The sequence below is a fragment of the Brachyhypopomus gauderio genome, chromosome 6 (assembly GCF_052324685.1).
Source record: "Brachyhypopomus gauderio isolate BG-103 chromosome 6, BGAUD_0.2, whole genome shotgun sequence".
Classification (NCBI taxonomy): domain Eukaryota; kingdom Metazoa; phylum Chordata; class Actinopteri; order Gymnotiformes; family Hypopomidae; genus Brachyhypopomus; species Brachyhypopomus gauderio.
Window position 1 is genome coordinate 22,025,906 of NC_135216.1, and position 17,099 is coordinate 22,043,004.

Below are 17,099 nucleotides of genomic sequence, written 5' to 3' on the forward strand. Positions count from 1 at the left end.
ACAAACTTGTAGCCACAAACCGTAGTTAATACTTCACACCGGGTTTTAACATATTTAATGTGCGTGGACATTATGCTCACATGCAAAACTAAATTGTATTTTTTCTAAAGACATGTTATATATTTGCATGAATCCCGTGAAAGCTGGCAGTTCACGAGGGCTGCAGCATTATTCTGTTTTCTTTTCAGAACAGGACATCTGTTTAACTAAAGGTACATGGAATAGTCCTTTATTTCATATGTAGACCTTCGATACCGTCTAAAAGTCTTAGGTGCCCAAGTAATTCTAGGCAATTTATCTGGGCAATAATTTTATTTGCTTGTAATACACTGAAAAATGCACAAACGTTACGATAAAATATGAATGCAAATTATTATTACACTGAAGAGTACCTATTTTATTTGATGCACTTTCAATATAAAGTAGGTAAACACAATCTAGGCATTTCTGCCAGTCATGTTCTGTTGTATTGCAACAACATTAAACACAACAATCAAGTTTGAGAATCGACTGAACAATCACTCTGACTTTGAAAAAATCATCAAAAATTAAATGTCGAAGAAGCTTCAAAGAGTAAAAAACGTAGGTTTAATTTTCTTGAATGCACAATTTTGATCTTCAAAATTCCTAAAGTTTATGATTTTATCTTGGCTTTGAAGCAAGCAATTTTGTAGTCTTGCCAAACTACAACAGAATGCACCAATGGAGTCATATTAGTGATATTAGCTCTGGAATTGGGGGTGTCAGTGCCAAAGGATTTGAGCACAAGATAGATAGATTATATAATATATACACATTCAGACAGGTAAACAGATTGCACTTTCTTGATCCCTGAGGAAAAATTGTTTTGTTTTTACTTTTGTGGTGCTTAGTCAATGAGTCCACCTCTTTTCATCAGTGTCTGTGATTACATTCATAGTGCATAACCTGTTGGGCTTGGTAGTGGGGGGAAATGTGGACCTGACTACCCAGAGTAGGAAGAGGGGCCCATTTTGCTCATGTGCCTCGTTTACTGGCATTTATAGGGACCCACTTACATTGAGAGTGTACAGGGCCCAGAATTTGCTGCTACACCGCTGATTGTGCCTATTGTAATTAGAATGTACTAAAAGAACAAGCATGTAAACAGTGCTGAAGCTATTGTGTAATAACATATAACATGGAAAAGGAGAAGCTAGTTTGTTTACATTGATTGTCCTGAACTGAAGTCTGTTGTTATGTAATATGTACCCTTAGACCAGTCTGCAGCTGACAGATGGGACATGCAGTTTTATTAGTAAAGTCTGTGTGCTTGGTTACAAGTTCGTCATCTTTCACAAGTCCCTGAGGGCCATGCCACAAATAGGACACACTCAGATCTCCTCTGTATCTCAGGGTCACACTCAAAATGCTGGGAGAATGCCAAAGGATGTGTTAATTAAAAATGCCATAGTTTAATATGATCAAACAGCACAGAGAGCTGCTACATTCTACAGAGATACTGATGACTCGGTGGAACTGGAGTACAGCATCTGCTCTGTAGCTGGAATGAATGAATAAATAAAACAAGATTTATTCATTCTCACTAGATTAAAACCTCACTTGAACTTAGACTGTATTAGTTTTGTGTTGCAAAAATACATATCCTAGCTCAGCATGTAACAGCTAAAAAGTAATAAAATTATCAAATAGATAACTGAATTGAACATTGTTGCAGCATTATTCCATCATGTTTTGTTTCAGCATTACAGAATAAAGTTACGGAAAGTATTCGTTTTTTTCTTTTATTTGATCCATATTTCACCAACTCACCATCTTCTTGGAAGACAACACCGTTTCTTTCCATAGTTTGGCCAGAAAGGGGCATTGGTCCAAAAGCCAAGCAACAAAGCAGAGATCACAAGAAATCCTTGCCAAATAGATTGACAATGAACAATTTACTATGATTCAATAAACAGATCCAAATCCTTAATACTGGTCCCAGTTATTTATACTTAGATTACTGTCTGATATCAGCAATGGCATATACAGTGGTACTGAAGTCTATTTCACAGCAGAAATACAAAATATGCAGAAATGTGTATTACTACGAAAGACTGGTTCAATCTTGTTCCAAGACCTGAGCATCCCATTTACTGCACACTGGCACAAAAACACCTAGCACATCTCAGTTGAAATGGGCGTGCCAGGACAGGTAAAAAGAAAAATATCTTTCACGTGAGATCTCCAGGTCGGAATCTGTGAAGCATTGCTTCAGTCCAGATGTGGGATTAATCCGGATGTGGGAACTTTACTCCAAACCCTTCTAAACAATGACTAATTATTTTAACAAATACATGACTTGCAGACGACCATTGCTTCTAAATGTTAGTGAAATCTATGAGGTAATGGGATAAAAAAAAAACCAATAAATACCAACAGACAAGATACTTAATAGAATTACAAGCTGTATGTTCAACTTTGCAATGTGGAATTTCAGCTGAAGTAAAATCTTAAATACTGCATTCCTAATAAAGGGAGTGAACTAATCTATAGATCAAAGAGAAAGTACGATGATGAAAATGGACATGCAAATATTCAGTGCACTGCCAGAATCTAGTGAGATGAAATCTAGCAAATCTAGCAAAACTCATTCCCAACACTAGCAGAACTCAAGCTCAACACTCAAATACTGCCATCAGATTTATAACGCAAGATAATTATTGGCCATTTCAGAACATATTCTGGAATACAATATCTAGCTACAGTTTAGTTTCTTGCATCAGAGGAGAGAAGTCTATGTTTATGTGAAAAACATTTTCATTAAAAATTTATTGGCATCGCAGAACACAAATAAATGACCTTGGGAATGTTAGTGGTTATGATAGAGCATTATCATTATTTTGGTCAGTTAGTGAATGTTAAGCCATACTCAAAAGGAGCTCATATGTTTAAGATACTGGCATACAATAACAGCATGCTGACCAATAATCACTTCTATTTGATATGTCAAGGCAAAACAAACAAATCTTACAGCCAGAATAAAAAAATAAGACTTGACGCATCTACCTTTGGAAAACAGAGGAAATAGCATACAGTCAAGTTATCTGTTTGAGGCAAAAAAAGGCTGACAATTACCACACCTCCCAGAATTACACAGATTCCAGTGAGAATAGGAATTACTGTCACTTACATGTGGGCAACAGAACAACCCATATGCCCCAAAGTACATTAAAACAAGAGGAACCACATTAAGTGACTAGATGTAAATACAATCCAATGGACAGATTATACAGCAGAAGGTTTGTGCTTTCAGGTAATTGGGTTTACAGAAGGGGTAATATGTTTTTGGCATATTAACATGGCATTCAGTCAAAGGAAGGTGAGCACCACCAGCAGGGAGTAGAGAGGCCAGACCTTCCTGGGAGGACAGGTGGGTAGAAGAGGAGTTGGATGCTACCAGGTGTGTCTTCACACCAGCTTCAGGAACTGCTCCACTGTGTCTGTCTCTACTGCTTCTGAAAACATCTCATAGTTCTGAAAGAAAAGAAACATAGCATACATTTCTGTACATTTATAGGAAAGCAACACAGAAAATGATATTGAGGAGGAAAATGTGTCTGTAAGCTTTATGTTTGTGAATTTCTTGGGTGCCATAGAGACTTAGAGTGTGTTTAGGTTTTTATAGTACAGACAGCGAGTAACTTCTCACTCTCGCTGGTTCTTACTGAGCAAGCTTAGTACCTCCAAATACCTGGCAAATATGTGTTAGACATGTTATCATCAAACGTTCCTTGTCACCATCACCTTATCGTGTGTGTGTGTGTGTGTGTGTGTGTGTGTGTGTGCACGCGCGCTCTGGAAACTTTGTGAACGTACCACAATTTTGAATGTCTGTTATAAAATTATAAATATATAAACTCACTCTCTCTATATATACACTCTAGTCTACAATAATAATACCCAAATTTGAATATCAAATCTTAATGCTCTTAATTAAACTACTGAGCATAATGGCTTAACACTATAAAATGTTCTGTAAACAAGTCCTTACCCCGCAGTACTGATCTTCATTAAAGATCTGAGGTGGCACTGCGGTGGGGTTACCAGATTTGGTCCTCATCTCATCCCGAACTGCTCCACCCACTGAAATGTCAATCAGTTCAAAATTAATGTTCTTGCTTTCCAGGATACGCATCACTTCGGCCTGCTGTGCCTTCACCTGGAAGAGAGTCAGATGTGACAAAGTCATATTTTGATGGACATTTTTAATCCGCAAAGGCTGAAAGAATTTATATGTATTTTTTTGGAACACTTAAGTTACAGTCTATATTTCACAATCATGGAAACTTGAGATCTCCCAACACATTTTTTTTTTCAACATACCGCTTTACTGACTGATGTGTCCCCTACAATGTTGGTAATCGTTGGTAATATAGAGCTATACTGCTGCATTGCATCATAGGACTATGACATGGTCAGACATCGATAGAGCTACAATATGAACACTGGGAAACATTTTAGCTCGAACACGGGAAGCATTTTAAGCTGTAGCCTATTGATTTAAGTTAAATTAGTCATAACCTACAATTCCTATACAAGGTGAATTAGGCATCGTAAACATGGAGTTATTATCGCCCGAGGTAGCGGCAAGTTGACTATTAATTGTGAAACTAGGAAGTTGCAGCACATATAAAAGAACCTTGAACACACCCTAATCCGGAATGATTAACTAGATACAAGCGATCTGTTAGCCAGACACATTTCGAAAATGTTTAATGTATAAACACATCTATACCATATACTAAATCTATACTTCTCAGAAGCATATTAACTGTTTACGGTCAAAATAACAAGGACTTCATATGCTTTAGTGAATCTCATGATTTACTAACCTGTTCCTTATTTTACTTCAAGAAGAAGCTAAACTTACGAAGACATACAGACTTGAATGAATTCCTTCTTTTTTCGAAATAGGTACTAAACTGGTTAATGCACAACTAACAATATATTATGTGATATTAATCTTGTATCTTCTTTTTCAACTATGGTAAAACAGTAAGGTACGAAACAAACATGCGAGGCTTAAAGCGTTCTGGATGCATGATTTCAGAGTCATGTTGTTATATTACTTTTGTTGTATTACTGTTTATTACTGGCCTTGCAAACTACTGTCACTATGCGAACCATACATAATCAAATAAATAGTACCAGTAAAACTGATTTTATCGGCAAGTAACGTAAAGAGATGCCCAGGCCACGATGCCTTCCGCAGATATCGATGAGTTTGCATTTCGTCGGTACATCTCTGCCTATTGCTAGACTTCTTTAAAGGTGTTTTGGTGCAATTAGAGGAATTGTTCAATGACAGCGTAAACGTTTCCGAGGGAAACACTAAATGCATGTCCGTTTGCTCCAGAAAAGCTGTACTAGTGGCAGGGCACTGGGTGTGTCTCTAATCTCTCTGAATGTCCAATTCTTCACTCCATAGTCTAAGGAATCCTGTAAATAATGACCTAGCTCAAATGGGTTAATTTAATTGGGTTCATTCTCACCTCCCTGGATGCGGTGACCGTGGTGTAATATAGTTTGATGCCCATTGTCTAGATTCTCCACTTCTGTATCACAAAGCGATCAGTACCTAGTTCTGTTTCCGTACTATCGGCTCTTCCACGCCATGGCAAAACCACCCGCTATTCGTTGGGTCGTTTAAAGAGACAGGACCATGATTTTCAAACAGAAGTGTAAACATTTACAGTAGGTTTACAAAGTCTAAACTTCAGCCCAGACAGAGACACGAATAAACTTACTAGAAATGAACAACGCAGTTCTTGTTACATCGTAACATTAGTTTTTCGCTTTGTCCTGTGTTACGTGGAAGGGAACGAGTTAAAATTCAAAGAATTGGTATACAAAGAAAGCAGTTTTGCCTGCGCCTTTGTTGACAAGTTCTACAATACATTCCCTACAAGCACTTTCTGAGATGGCCTCTGCCTCGTCATCTCCACTTCAGTTTCTGAAGTAACACAGCTGCTTTCAGCGTCCCATAACACGTCCTTCTTCGAGGCAGAAAAGACCAATGCTTTACCCTATTGGTAATTAAATTTAGTCTTTCTGTGAGCTGGTGTAGATACAGTCCAAAGCATATGTGCTCGGCTTTTTACAGGATTATGATGTTAACATATTGACAAGGGTAATGGCATGTGCTGAATAAATAAACGGACTAAATTAATCAGCTTTTACCTTAAGACTAAACATACTACATGCTTAACCACAAGAGGGCAATGAAGTTTTACAGTCGCATTCTGTGGGCCGCGGCCACCGTATCTAGACAACAGTCAAAAACAAGTCAAGTAAATACAGCTGTGGACATGTGTGTTATAATTTAAATGGTCGATTAAAAAGTCACGTGGAATAAAGGTTGGGAACCTCTGGACTAGTCCACTCATGCCTCGACATGTCCCTACTAAAATTCTTACAACACTTACATACATCAAATATGTTCCAAAGTCCACCAAAGTACCAATTTGTTTCGCCAGTATTTGTAATTCTGATATAATATGTGGTCTTCGTTCTAAATAAGCTATTGATACAAATACAGGGACAATCATAAGTAGTTATTGCTAAGTTATTTTGTAGAGAAATTCATGCAGTTTATCATTTTTGCCACTTGTGTAAGAGCATATTTTCACAAAGATATAAAACTTTCCCCATATTTGCAAAATGATCTTCTGTAGGTTCGTATACTTTTATTTTGTATCTGCCTGCACATTTATATTCCGTTCTGATTGAGTAGTATAAGCTGCGAGTCGCTGGCGTTGGCTGTCAGGCAAACACGTGCTCATTGTTGTATCAATACCAAACCATATCCTGTACCAGACATAAGACATGACTAATGAGATTTTTTGTTTTGTTAACTTGGTGAACGTTTAATACAACATTACAGTTTATTGTCATGGTTTAATAGTATTCAATATGTTGCTCGTTTCTGATAATAACGTTCTACACTACTTTGCTTAGTCATACCACACTGACTGCTGACATGTATTTGATCTCGTTACCTACACTTCCCTCCTCGTTTCCTAGACGTCAAGGACACATATTAGTTGTGAACGATTAGAGAGTTACCCAGTGAGTCTTCAATGAGAACACTTTTGTTCAACCCTGGTTAACTTAATTAAACACTTAAGAGGAACAGGGTTTACCCGGGAGAAAGAATTTACTTACACAAGCACTCCAAATAGTCATCACTCAGATGCAAGAAACAATAACATTCATAGTGTACATATACTGCAAAAGCTTGGGAGAACTTTTCTTATCCGTTTAAAACAGGCTGGTTTCCTGCAACCGATAAGCAAAGAAAGACAACTCCCCTCTACTATGCAATTTATTTAACTTTTGAAACAGTAAGAAGTAATAATTTTGAACTATGCAAGACACACACAAGCATGTGTATGAACAAGAATGCATTTACACTTAACAAATGAACAATTAAAATAATGTAAACAATAAAGGATCAAAAATACTAATTCCACATTTTAGTACCTTGTTGTAAGTGCATTTACAATAGAAAATGTAATTATTATAATATTTATTATTATATTATCTAAATTATTATACAATATGTTGTTTTGTTCAGTTTCATCCTTTGGTCTGTGATGTAGAGTCTGTAGACCTTTAGACAGTCCAAAAGAAATTATATACTGACCATGTCTCCATTCTGACAAAAATATTCTTTCAAAATGTTACATTAATGAAAACTCAGTATTTTCCAGAATATTACTAGATGCACATCCAATGTAAAAGTTAAATGTACAATGCTTGAAAGTTAGTTGCCATGTCATAGTTTTATTAATTTTTTTTCAAAAAGTAACTGACTAAATTTGTTAAATAGTTTGACAGTGAGAAACCAGCCTCAGCATATCTGCTTTTTGACTTCATATTTTGGTCATATCAGGAGCTATGCAGTTCTGGATGAGGTGAACTGGGAACTGGGTTACAGAAAATGTCTGAACTGCTGTTAGGCATGTGAAGGAGAACAGAAGTCAACCAACATAGTTCAGCAGTCAAAAACACAATGGGGAAAGTGCAAATAACCCTTTTAATATAAACTATTTTCAAAATTCCATTTGTTTTCTACTTCTCCTTTTCCTTGCATTTTAGTAATCGACTTACTTTTTTAATCATGTAGGCAGCTATTTGGACACAGATGATTGTTGTCACCACATACAGTACCACAAATAGCAAAGCTTCATTGTCGCCATGGAGCTTGGCATAGAGTTGTCTTCTGTTGAGGTAGTCTAAGTAAGAGGCATGGATCTGGAATAAAGTGCACAGCGTCAAGAGCACATGGAAGACCTGGTGTCCCTGGCCCAGGAAATCACAGTGACCAGGGAACAAACACTCGGGTACAGGATGAGTGAAGAAGAAGGCACTGGAGAGGAAAAAAAACACTTGGCCACAGTGGAAGGCTAGAGATTGGTCATTTCCGGAATCATCTCCTCCCCAGGAAAGGAACCAGAGGCCAATTCGATGGAAAACTGGGCTTGTGTCCCAAGCATAGGCCAATGCTGAAGGGACCACTTGACCCACTTTACGAACCCAATGAGGCAGGCTATAGTTCTGGTACTTTCCATAACAGCAGCCCAGACATGAAAGGCAGCACAGAAAGCTAGCGATGGGCATGAAGATCCTCCACACCCATGTGTACCAGCTCTCCTCAATGGCATAATAGAAATGTACCACAGCACTTCCATACTGATACTGAGCCACTCCTATATAGTCCAAAAAGAAAAAGGCATAATTGTGTAGTTCAGATTTGGCTGACAGCAGGTGAGCTGTGGCACTCAGTGTCATGTAGGCCAGTGATGATATGAGGAGAATAAGTAATGGCCAGGAATGAGGATCGTTAAGGAAATCTACCATCTCTGCCAGCTGAGCCATTCGTATGAGGACCATCAGTGCCCCAATCAGATGTGTCCATACATTGATGGTCTCATTGTGACGCTGAAACAGTGACAGGAAGTAGTAACACCAGCTTTGGTGCAGGGGTCGGTAGCCGGCATTGATGTACGGTTCACGGAAGAATTGAGGCACCTCCGTATCACACAGTGTAGCCGGCAAAGAGGGCAAGGCCTCCCTCAGCAGCTGGGGCACCTGCCTGACCTGTTGCAGGTTAATAAAAATACGGCCGATCTTCTCCATAACAGTGGTTGCCATTGCAACTTATGAAAAATGTGTCTTTCAAGGAATAGCAGCTGTTTGAAAGAAAAAAAAAAGAAAATTATTAAGATGTGCAACATTTCAAAATCTTGCTGGTATCGCTTAAAATTTGAGAAATTACACTTTGGATGTTCATACGTATGAAAGAGTACGTACTAGTAGCAGAGGTGGGACCAAGTCAGTGTTTTGCAAGTCTCAAGTAAGTCCAAGTCTTTATCCTCAAGTCCCGAGTCAAGTCTCAAGCAAAGACAGTCAACTCAAGTCAAGTCTCGAGTCAAGACAAGCAACCGTCAAGTCAAGTCCCAAGTCTGAAACTTGGAATCTCAAGTCCTTTCGAGTCTTTTTTTTTTTTTTACAGGCACCAACGCTTTACGAATGCTACGCTGATGCGTTTCTTTACTCGTTTTGTTGGTGTCCGCCAGCCAAAAGATGACAGATCATTTACATTTTATCTTCTCTTAGCAAGCTTCATCGTAAGCAAGATGCTGTCATTACGAATGGTTATTCTAAACATTTGGATAAAATGTTTAAATATAGACTAATAAAAGGTTAGGGTTATTTTTTCATTGTTTTCTGTTATTGTGGGGTCGCGGTGTAGGCTACTATTGTTACCTGGAGATTCAGTGGGGTCACATATTCTGATGGCTGCCGTCAGCATTGGTGACCCCAGTTAAAAAGGCTCACCTGTACATCCCATTCATGATTTCTTTGTTGGCTGCAATGGTGAGGGGATGGTAAATCTTGTTTAAGTACATTTATGTAATTAAGAGACGATAAATGTAAATAGAAACATCTGTCATATTTTGGCTCGTGGACACCAACAAAACGAGTAAAGAAAGTGCATCAGCGTAGTTTACGTAGCATTCGTAAAGCGTTTGTACCTCTGAACAGAAACTGTGAAATAGCGCCCCCTGTGGTCACAAAACTCGACGGTCACAGAATCTGGTGTAACGCCGGTCTGCGTCAGAAGGACGGAAATGAAATTAATGGGGCGCACTTTATAAATATTAATATGCGTTTTTAAATTTAGATTTGGGGTAAAAAAAAATCAAGTCTTTGCAAGTAAACAGGTTCAAGTCCAATTCAAGTCCCAAGTTATTGGTGTAAAAGTCCAAGTCAAGTCTAAGTCTCTGAATATTTTTTCAAGTCAAGTCAAAAGTCTTAATATTAATGACTCGAGTCTGACTCGAGTCCCCACCTCTAGCTTTTCACAACGTATATACATTACTAATAGACCTACATTTCTATGACGGCACAGTTTTTAGACAGAAAAGAAGCAACAGAAAAACACGACACAACCATTGAGAATACGATGTGTAAAGGTGTAAGGATGTTCTATAAATGTGTAAAAGGTATAAAGTTGGAAGTTCCAACAACTAGCAAAATGTTATATATGTAGGCTAACCTAAACTTACTGACGAAAACACAACAACAATCTCTAATCGCTAGTATCCACACCGAAATGAACGTATGCTTTAAATCCTTTAAATCAGTAGCCTTCGAAGAAGATATCATTCGGTCTGATCTCGCCCTGAACTGATCCCCCCCTGTGGCCGCCTCTAGGCTCACCTCGGTTATTGGTGAAAGTATTAAATACAACAGAATGTGTAGCGTTCGTTAACTGAACGATTCGGACGATTTTTTAACAGTTAAACGCATAAAACCATGTTGACAGAACGACAGGAGACCAAAGGAAGACAAAGTTTGAAATTTAATGCATATTCTTTATAATCTCGAAACCATACCTTGTAATCCGGGGAAAAAGTGTGGCCGTGATTTATTGTTGTGCTGTAGTTTATAGTCGCAGCTCCTTGAAACATTCAACTGGCAAATAAAGTGGTGCGTTGCATTAGAGTAGGCAAGATTATCAAAATAAGACCGTCCACCGTGTGCAACGCCCACCCTTGAACTCTACACGGCCTGTGTTAGTGACCTGTTTCTTGAGCTTCATCTGCTGTGTGTGGTGAAACTGTTGTGTGTTTCTTCCGTATGTGCTTGTCAGTTTCTGTAGGTTTTGCAGCTCCGATCCCATATTCGTTCCTGTCCATTTTGGCTTCCTCTCCTTGAGTCCGTTCCGCGGGACAGTCCAGGTGTTCCACCAAGTAATTGTGACAATAAAAACAATACATTTATATAAATTAATTTAATTGTCCCAGACAAATTGCGAATGTACAGTTCAGATAGCCTATGTGTAATCTTCCTGGGAAGATAAGGGTGTAGGCTACACTCCAACCTAGACAAGCGTTCACCAGCACTTTGTATTCGCTGTTGATTCTGATTGTGATAAATTTGCTTTACGTTTGAATTGTTTTCATATTTCTGTACATTTCTGCCTAAACAGTATAATTTGTACAATCACTGTATATAGTATCTAATACATCGAGGTATACGAAGCAGGTTTAATATAACTAGTATTTTGTATTTGGTACACAATATAAGAACTTGTTGTGTTCAGTTCAGTTGTTGCTGAACGGAGGAAAAGTAGCCACTGTATGTCTCCACTGTATAAAGGGGCACAAATGATGATAAGACATCCAGCCTTGTCAGGCATACACTCTAGTTTGTGACGATGATTTGGATGGAAAGGTGAGCCCTCATGACTGTGGTCACCTCCTGCATTTTGTATGCATACTTGTTTATACTAAGACAATTCCATGAAGCGCATAGAAAAATGCTCTGGCAAGCCAGTTAGTGCACCGATATATCGGCCTAGATATAGAACTATAAACATGTACCGCTACTCGTTGGGCCGCCCATTAGAGGATGAGTTCCCTTTTGAGTCTTGGTCCTCTTTTCCTTGCCACTGTTACCCCTGGCTTAATATTTGGACCAAAGCTGCTTTGTGACAACATATGGTGTAAAGAGCGCTATATAAATAAAATTGACTTTGACTTTATGCAAGGACTGTAGATTGTTGTAGACGTGTGGTAAAATAACTTCTTATCTTTACTATATAGGCTTTTATTTTGACATTCCCGATTTTAAGTTGCTGTTGGTGTGACGTCACGTATTAATTCGACGTTTAAAGATTGGCCATACCGAGGCGCTTCCTCGCGTTCTTGTCTGCACAATAAATGGCAACGGCCATCGGAGCATATATATATAAGCTTAATAAGCTATTATAATAACTAATTTGTGCACTGCAAAACTCTGATGTTTTACAAGCTTTTGAATATTAATTTGGTGTTCTGTTTGTTTCTCTTGAACCACTATCATAAGAGCGTCTTCGTGGCTATTGACTAATTTATGTTGTTCATACTTCTCTTACATAACCACATGAAAATATTAAGGCAGAAAGCGGGAGAGAGGCCTTCTCCATCTCCTTATACACTAGCTTGAGATTGATTGTCATGGAGCATATAGTTTGGCAGATGTCTGTGATTAACAATTGTGATGTAGACTTTATGTCTACAGTATTCAATGATGTAAAACCTATACTGAACATTCTTCATATTGATGTAAACTTATTTTCATAGGTGGTGTTCTTGTCCCAGGGGGTCAAGGTCACCACTTCAGCATGCTCACAGAGCTGTAGAGGGGTGTGTGGTTTGTCATGTTCAGATAAAAGAAGTTGATAGTTTTTTTTATGTGTGCTTGCATACTTCACCTGCATTTCAACTATGTTTTGACCCTTTTACATATAAATTGAAGTATTCAGTGTTTCTTTACCGATCAGCTGTAATCTGTGATTGCAATATTCTTTAGGACGATTCAGTAGGAATCTAGCAAATTCTTTTGTCACATTTTACATTGTGTTGATTGGCTGTATACAGTTATTGTAAATGTAAGTATGAGAAGTAAACTGTTGCCAGATCAGCTTTTTTCTTCACTACAGCTATGCCTCAAGCTTTACCTCTGCATTCGGTTTACTACTGATCCACTAGAGGACACTGTGTCTCCACAAAGGAATCTTGATGCAAAAGATGGATCAAACTTTATTGCTCAGTACAAATAGAGGCAACGAAATGCAGTCAACATCTACCAGAAGTGCAGGTAGTAGCATAGTTCAGAAGGTAACTGTACAATAAATATAACAAGAATGTGAGTGCATATAATGAATATGAAATGTGGAATTAAGCAGAGTACTAGATGTTGAAGAGAAGTTGAACCCAAGTTGACTGGTTCTGGTATTGATGGTCCTGTATCTCCTCCCAGATGGCAAGAGGTTATACAGTGTGTGGCTGGAGTATGTGATGATGTGTGTTATGCTCACACAACACTGGTGGTAAAGAGCAGGGATTGTGCCAGTGATGCACTGACTGGTCTTCTCCACTCTCCCTGACAGTGGAGCTGTAGTCTAGCTGTACAACACTGTCACATAGCTGGTCAGGATTGTGCAGTCATGAAGATGCTGCAGTGCCTTTTTAGCCAGATGAGAGGTAATGAGGTTGCCCTCACAGATATGGCAACATAGAACATAGACTGGAGAATATGTGCAGACTTGTGCTTTCCAGTAGTCCATATTAAGCTCTAGTTTTGAGGGAGATATTTAAACTTACGTATTGACTAAGTTTTAAACATCTACTCCACAATATTGTGTGTAGCACTGCAACGGTTATTCTGTTATTAATTTATGTAAATGCCATGTTTTGAATTTTCTACAATTTGATACTGAGATTTTTGTTCTCAATTTCTACATATAGGGTAGCTCCCATTTTTATGAATCAGATAAGGATTAGGATGAAGGTGTTCTGCTGCATGCACTCTTTGACACGGTACAAGGTTTGAAATTGCATGCAGGTTTTAGCCTGAAGGCCTTAGTTTTTTGTCCGTCCATGGCCCATTAAAGTTGTTGTATGAGCAATGGTTAGCTAAGTAAGCTCTGCAAACGTTTATGGCTGCCCGAGAGACAGCTAAACAATGCTCAGAAAAGCATGAAAAAAGAAAAAGGCTACACATGATTGTAATGCTGTCATTCGCTACTTCAGTGTTGGTGAGAAGGTACTAGAACCTTTTACCTAGTCTGGGTCTGCCTACGAAGATCGTACAAGATCCAACACAAATTGTCCCCTACATACTACATACTGGTGACCCTGAAGGATAACGTAAGTCCCATAACTGCTACATAAACATGCTCAAGCTTTATGTAACCCGTTTGACCAGACACTACAGTCCCTTCCCCCAGTCCTTCTTGTCCCATAATTCCATTGGCCCCTGTGTTAGCTAACTACACCCCAGTAAAAGATGAACTCCTAGGCCTAGGCACCTAGGCCTGTTTGTTTGTTTTGTATATGTATTATCTTCCAATCCAGATCCAGTTTCATTAAATTTTTGTCTCCACCCAACAACTCCATTCCAAACAGCACTTCCTGCCTTCCGCTGCACCACTCTGCCCTATAAAGGCCCTCCTCCAGGAGATGAAGATGGCTTCTGAAAGCTCGCTGATGTTGGAGTTGTGCGTGTGCTTTGTTTCCTTTGTGCTGTTGACTGCAGTCATGGCAGGGAATGACTGGCATTTTGTTTGGGATTTGGGTTTGTTTTTGTATTTTTATGATAGGTAGTCAGTCATTTCTTTCTTTCATTTCTTTAATTTTATAAAGGGGTGGTTTTGTTTATTGTATTGGCTTTGGTCACTCCAGACACAAAAGAGCACCTCTCACCTGTTGTACATTTGAATTTTGTTGTTAATTTTACAAAATACTTTACAGCTACCTTACAGTGTACCCATGGACAACCCTCATTTTTTGATGCTGTGGCCCAGAGCCTAGAATAGGCCGTAACACATGTGTTAATCCCCTCTATGGCTGGGTCCATCTTCAATGGGTGACTCAAATGGGTAGAGGGGTTTTACCGTCTCTCAAAGAATTGTCAGCCATTTCTGTCTCTGTGCTGACATCCAGGCTCATCTAGGAAACACCATTATGACAGGATCATCTAGAAACCACCAATAGAACAGGATCATCTAGAGAACACCATTATGACAGGATAATCTAGAGAACACCAATAGGACAGGATCATCTAGAGAACACCATTATGACAGGATAATCTAGAAAACACCATTATGATAGGATCATCTAGAGAACATCATTATGACAGGATCATCTAGAAAACACCAATAGGACAGGATCGTCTAGAGAACACCATTATGACAGGTCTTTCTTCTCAGGCACACTGACAAACACGTTGCAACTCACCATCAGTATAACACTTCAAATAGCAATGTTATACAGTAAAACTTTTTTGTCCTGGCTCAGTGCCCTGGCTGGTGTAGTGTCATGGCTGGCACAGTGTCATAGAAAGTTATTGAGGATGCGCTGGAGTTGAATGCTGTTTTGAGCTTTGGTATTTTAAGCTTTAGAAATATATGGAATCTCCCTTTGAGAGGTTCACCTGCAGGCCACCTAGAGGAATGCCCCAGAGGTACAACGTCTAACTGCCACAGATCGTGCCACTTTATTGCCTTGCACTCTTTTTTTTAAAGGGTAATATTCCAAGGATCCGCTTTTGCAGACAGAAAATCTATATTTCCACTGACACAAAAGAAAACAACCGAGACCTCACGTGCCTGTAGAGTGATCATTGACTCTACTTAGTATTGTACTGTCATATATACAGAATGTAATACATTGTATGTTGATTGCATGTACCGATTAGGTGACCACCTTTGGAATATTTGGATCAATTACCTGAAACTTTCTGTGCAATACTTTACATTTACTTCCCTTGTTTTATATTGTCATTTAAAGATAATGGAAGAAATTTTTTTATAATACTTTTTGTAATAGTATTATCAACAGGTTCATTAAAAAGCTCAGAAGACCAAAAATGCAGCAAATGTCTGATATTGTCCGATATTTTAGGCTGACTGCAAACACTGAGTTCGTGCCGTTAGACTTTACATTCTCTGGCCTAATTGGGCTAGAAGCTGTGGCCAGATATTGAAGCGGCATTTTGCTGGAGAATTCCCAAGGCTCGGCTATGATGAGCTCATGGTATCTGTGTCACCTCACTTCCATTTATCAAAGTCTGCCTACTTTTGCTGAGTAGTTTGTTTTTGTGGTTTGCATCATATATCACATGCCAGGCCTAATGGTGGCCAGCGTGGAAGACATGTGGGCCTGAAGCGTTCCCCTTGGGCTTGCTACCCCTCCTCTCTGTTCCTTCACAATGGCCACAGATGTATTTTCACACAGAAAGTACTGAAACAGCACACTCTACATCACTGAAAAAAAAAGCTGCAACGTTTTGTTCTAGAATGTAAGTCAGGATTCTGGAAACTTTGAAATTACAGAGAATTTAGCTTGTTTAATCTTAATGTTTCAGGTTTGTTTATAAGAAACTAATTATTTGTCTCTCCATTACACACTAATGATGGTCACAATGTTATTTGATGCCTGTAGGAAAAAAGGTTATTTTTTAAATCTGTCTTGGTTCAGACTTAATATGACAGAACATGTATAGAACACTAATTTCTGTACAGTACTGTCTTCTGTACAGTTAAAATTGTTACTGTTTCTATAAGTAAATAAGTAAATTATGTGTTTATGTGTAGCTGTTCAACATTTTGGCACATGTACATGTTTTGACTTCCCTTTTTTAAACATAGGCCTACTATACTAAACATAAAAGCTAAACACCTATGATAATTACTTACTGTTCTTTTCCGTTTCAAATCAGCATATTAAATATATGACCTCTGATGCATACTCTATTGTCTGTTACCAGGACTTTTGTCCTTGACTTTGACTTAGCAAAATGATGTAACGTTTTGTCTTGGAGGTATTTAAACGTGGCTCTCAAATAATTTCATGACAAATGTACTATTGTTTACATACATACACATTTTGGAAGTACTGAGCCAAGAATTGTATATCAGTTAATTTCACAAGAGCAGTTGAACATTCTGCACAACTGCTGGATATGTTTACTTAAATCTGCCTTCCACTTTAACGCTAGTCCTTCGACGATTCAAACTGAGA

General features: G+C 38.5%; 2 protein-coding genes across 3 annotated transcripts; both read right to left on the reverse strand.

Moving 5' to 3' along the window:
- Positions 1-1,897: 1,897 nt before the first annotated feature.
- sh3bgrl3 (SH3 domain binding glutamate-rich protein like 3) lies at positions 1,898-7,268 on the reverse strand. 2 transcript variants are annotated; one of them, XM_077009689.1, is made up of 3 exons: positions 7,186-7,268; positions 4,013-4,180; positions 1,898-3,495 (listed from the first exon to the last, which is right to left on the reverse strand). In XM_077009689.1, the coding sequence occupies exons 1-3, from the start codon at positions 7,204-7,206 to the stop codon at positions 3,430-3,432; spliced, it is 255 nt and encodes an 84-aa protein (XP_076865804.1). In that variant the 5' UTR covers positions 7,207-7,268; the 3' UTR covers positions 1,898-3,429. The 2 variants fall into 2 exon arrangements, with proteins under 2 accessions (XP_076865804.1, XP_076865803.1); XM_077009688.1 differs by lacking the exon at positions 7,186-7,268 and adding an exon at positions 5,514-5,668.
- Positions 7,269-7,332: 64 nt separating this feature from the next.
- On the reverse strand, positions 7,333-11,387 carry paqr7a (progestin and adipoQ receptor family member VII, a). The gene is made up of 2 exons (XM_077009685.1): positions 10,926-11,387; positions 7,333-9,215 (listed from the first exon to the last, which is right to left on the reverse strand). The coding sequence occupies exon 2, from the start codon at positions 9,175-9,177 to the stop codon at positions 8,095-8,097; it is 1,083 nt and encodes a 360-aa protein (XP_076865800.1). The 5' UTR covers positions 9,178-9,215; positions 10,926-11,387; the 3' UTR covers positions 7,333-8,094.
- Between the last annotated feature and the right edge of the window lie 5,712 nt (positions 11,388-17,099).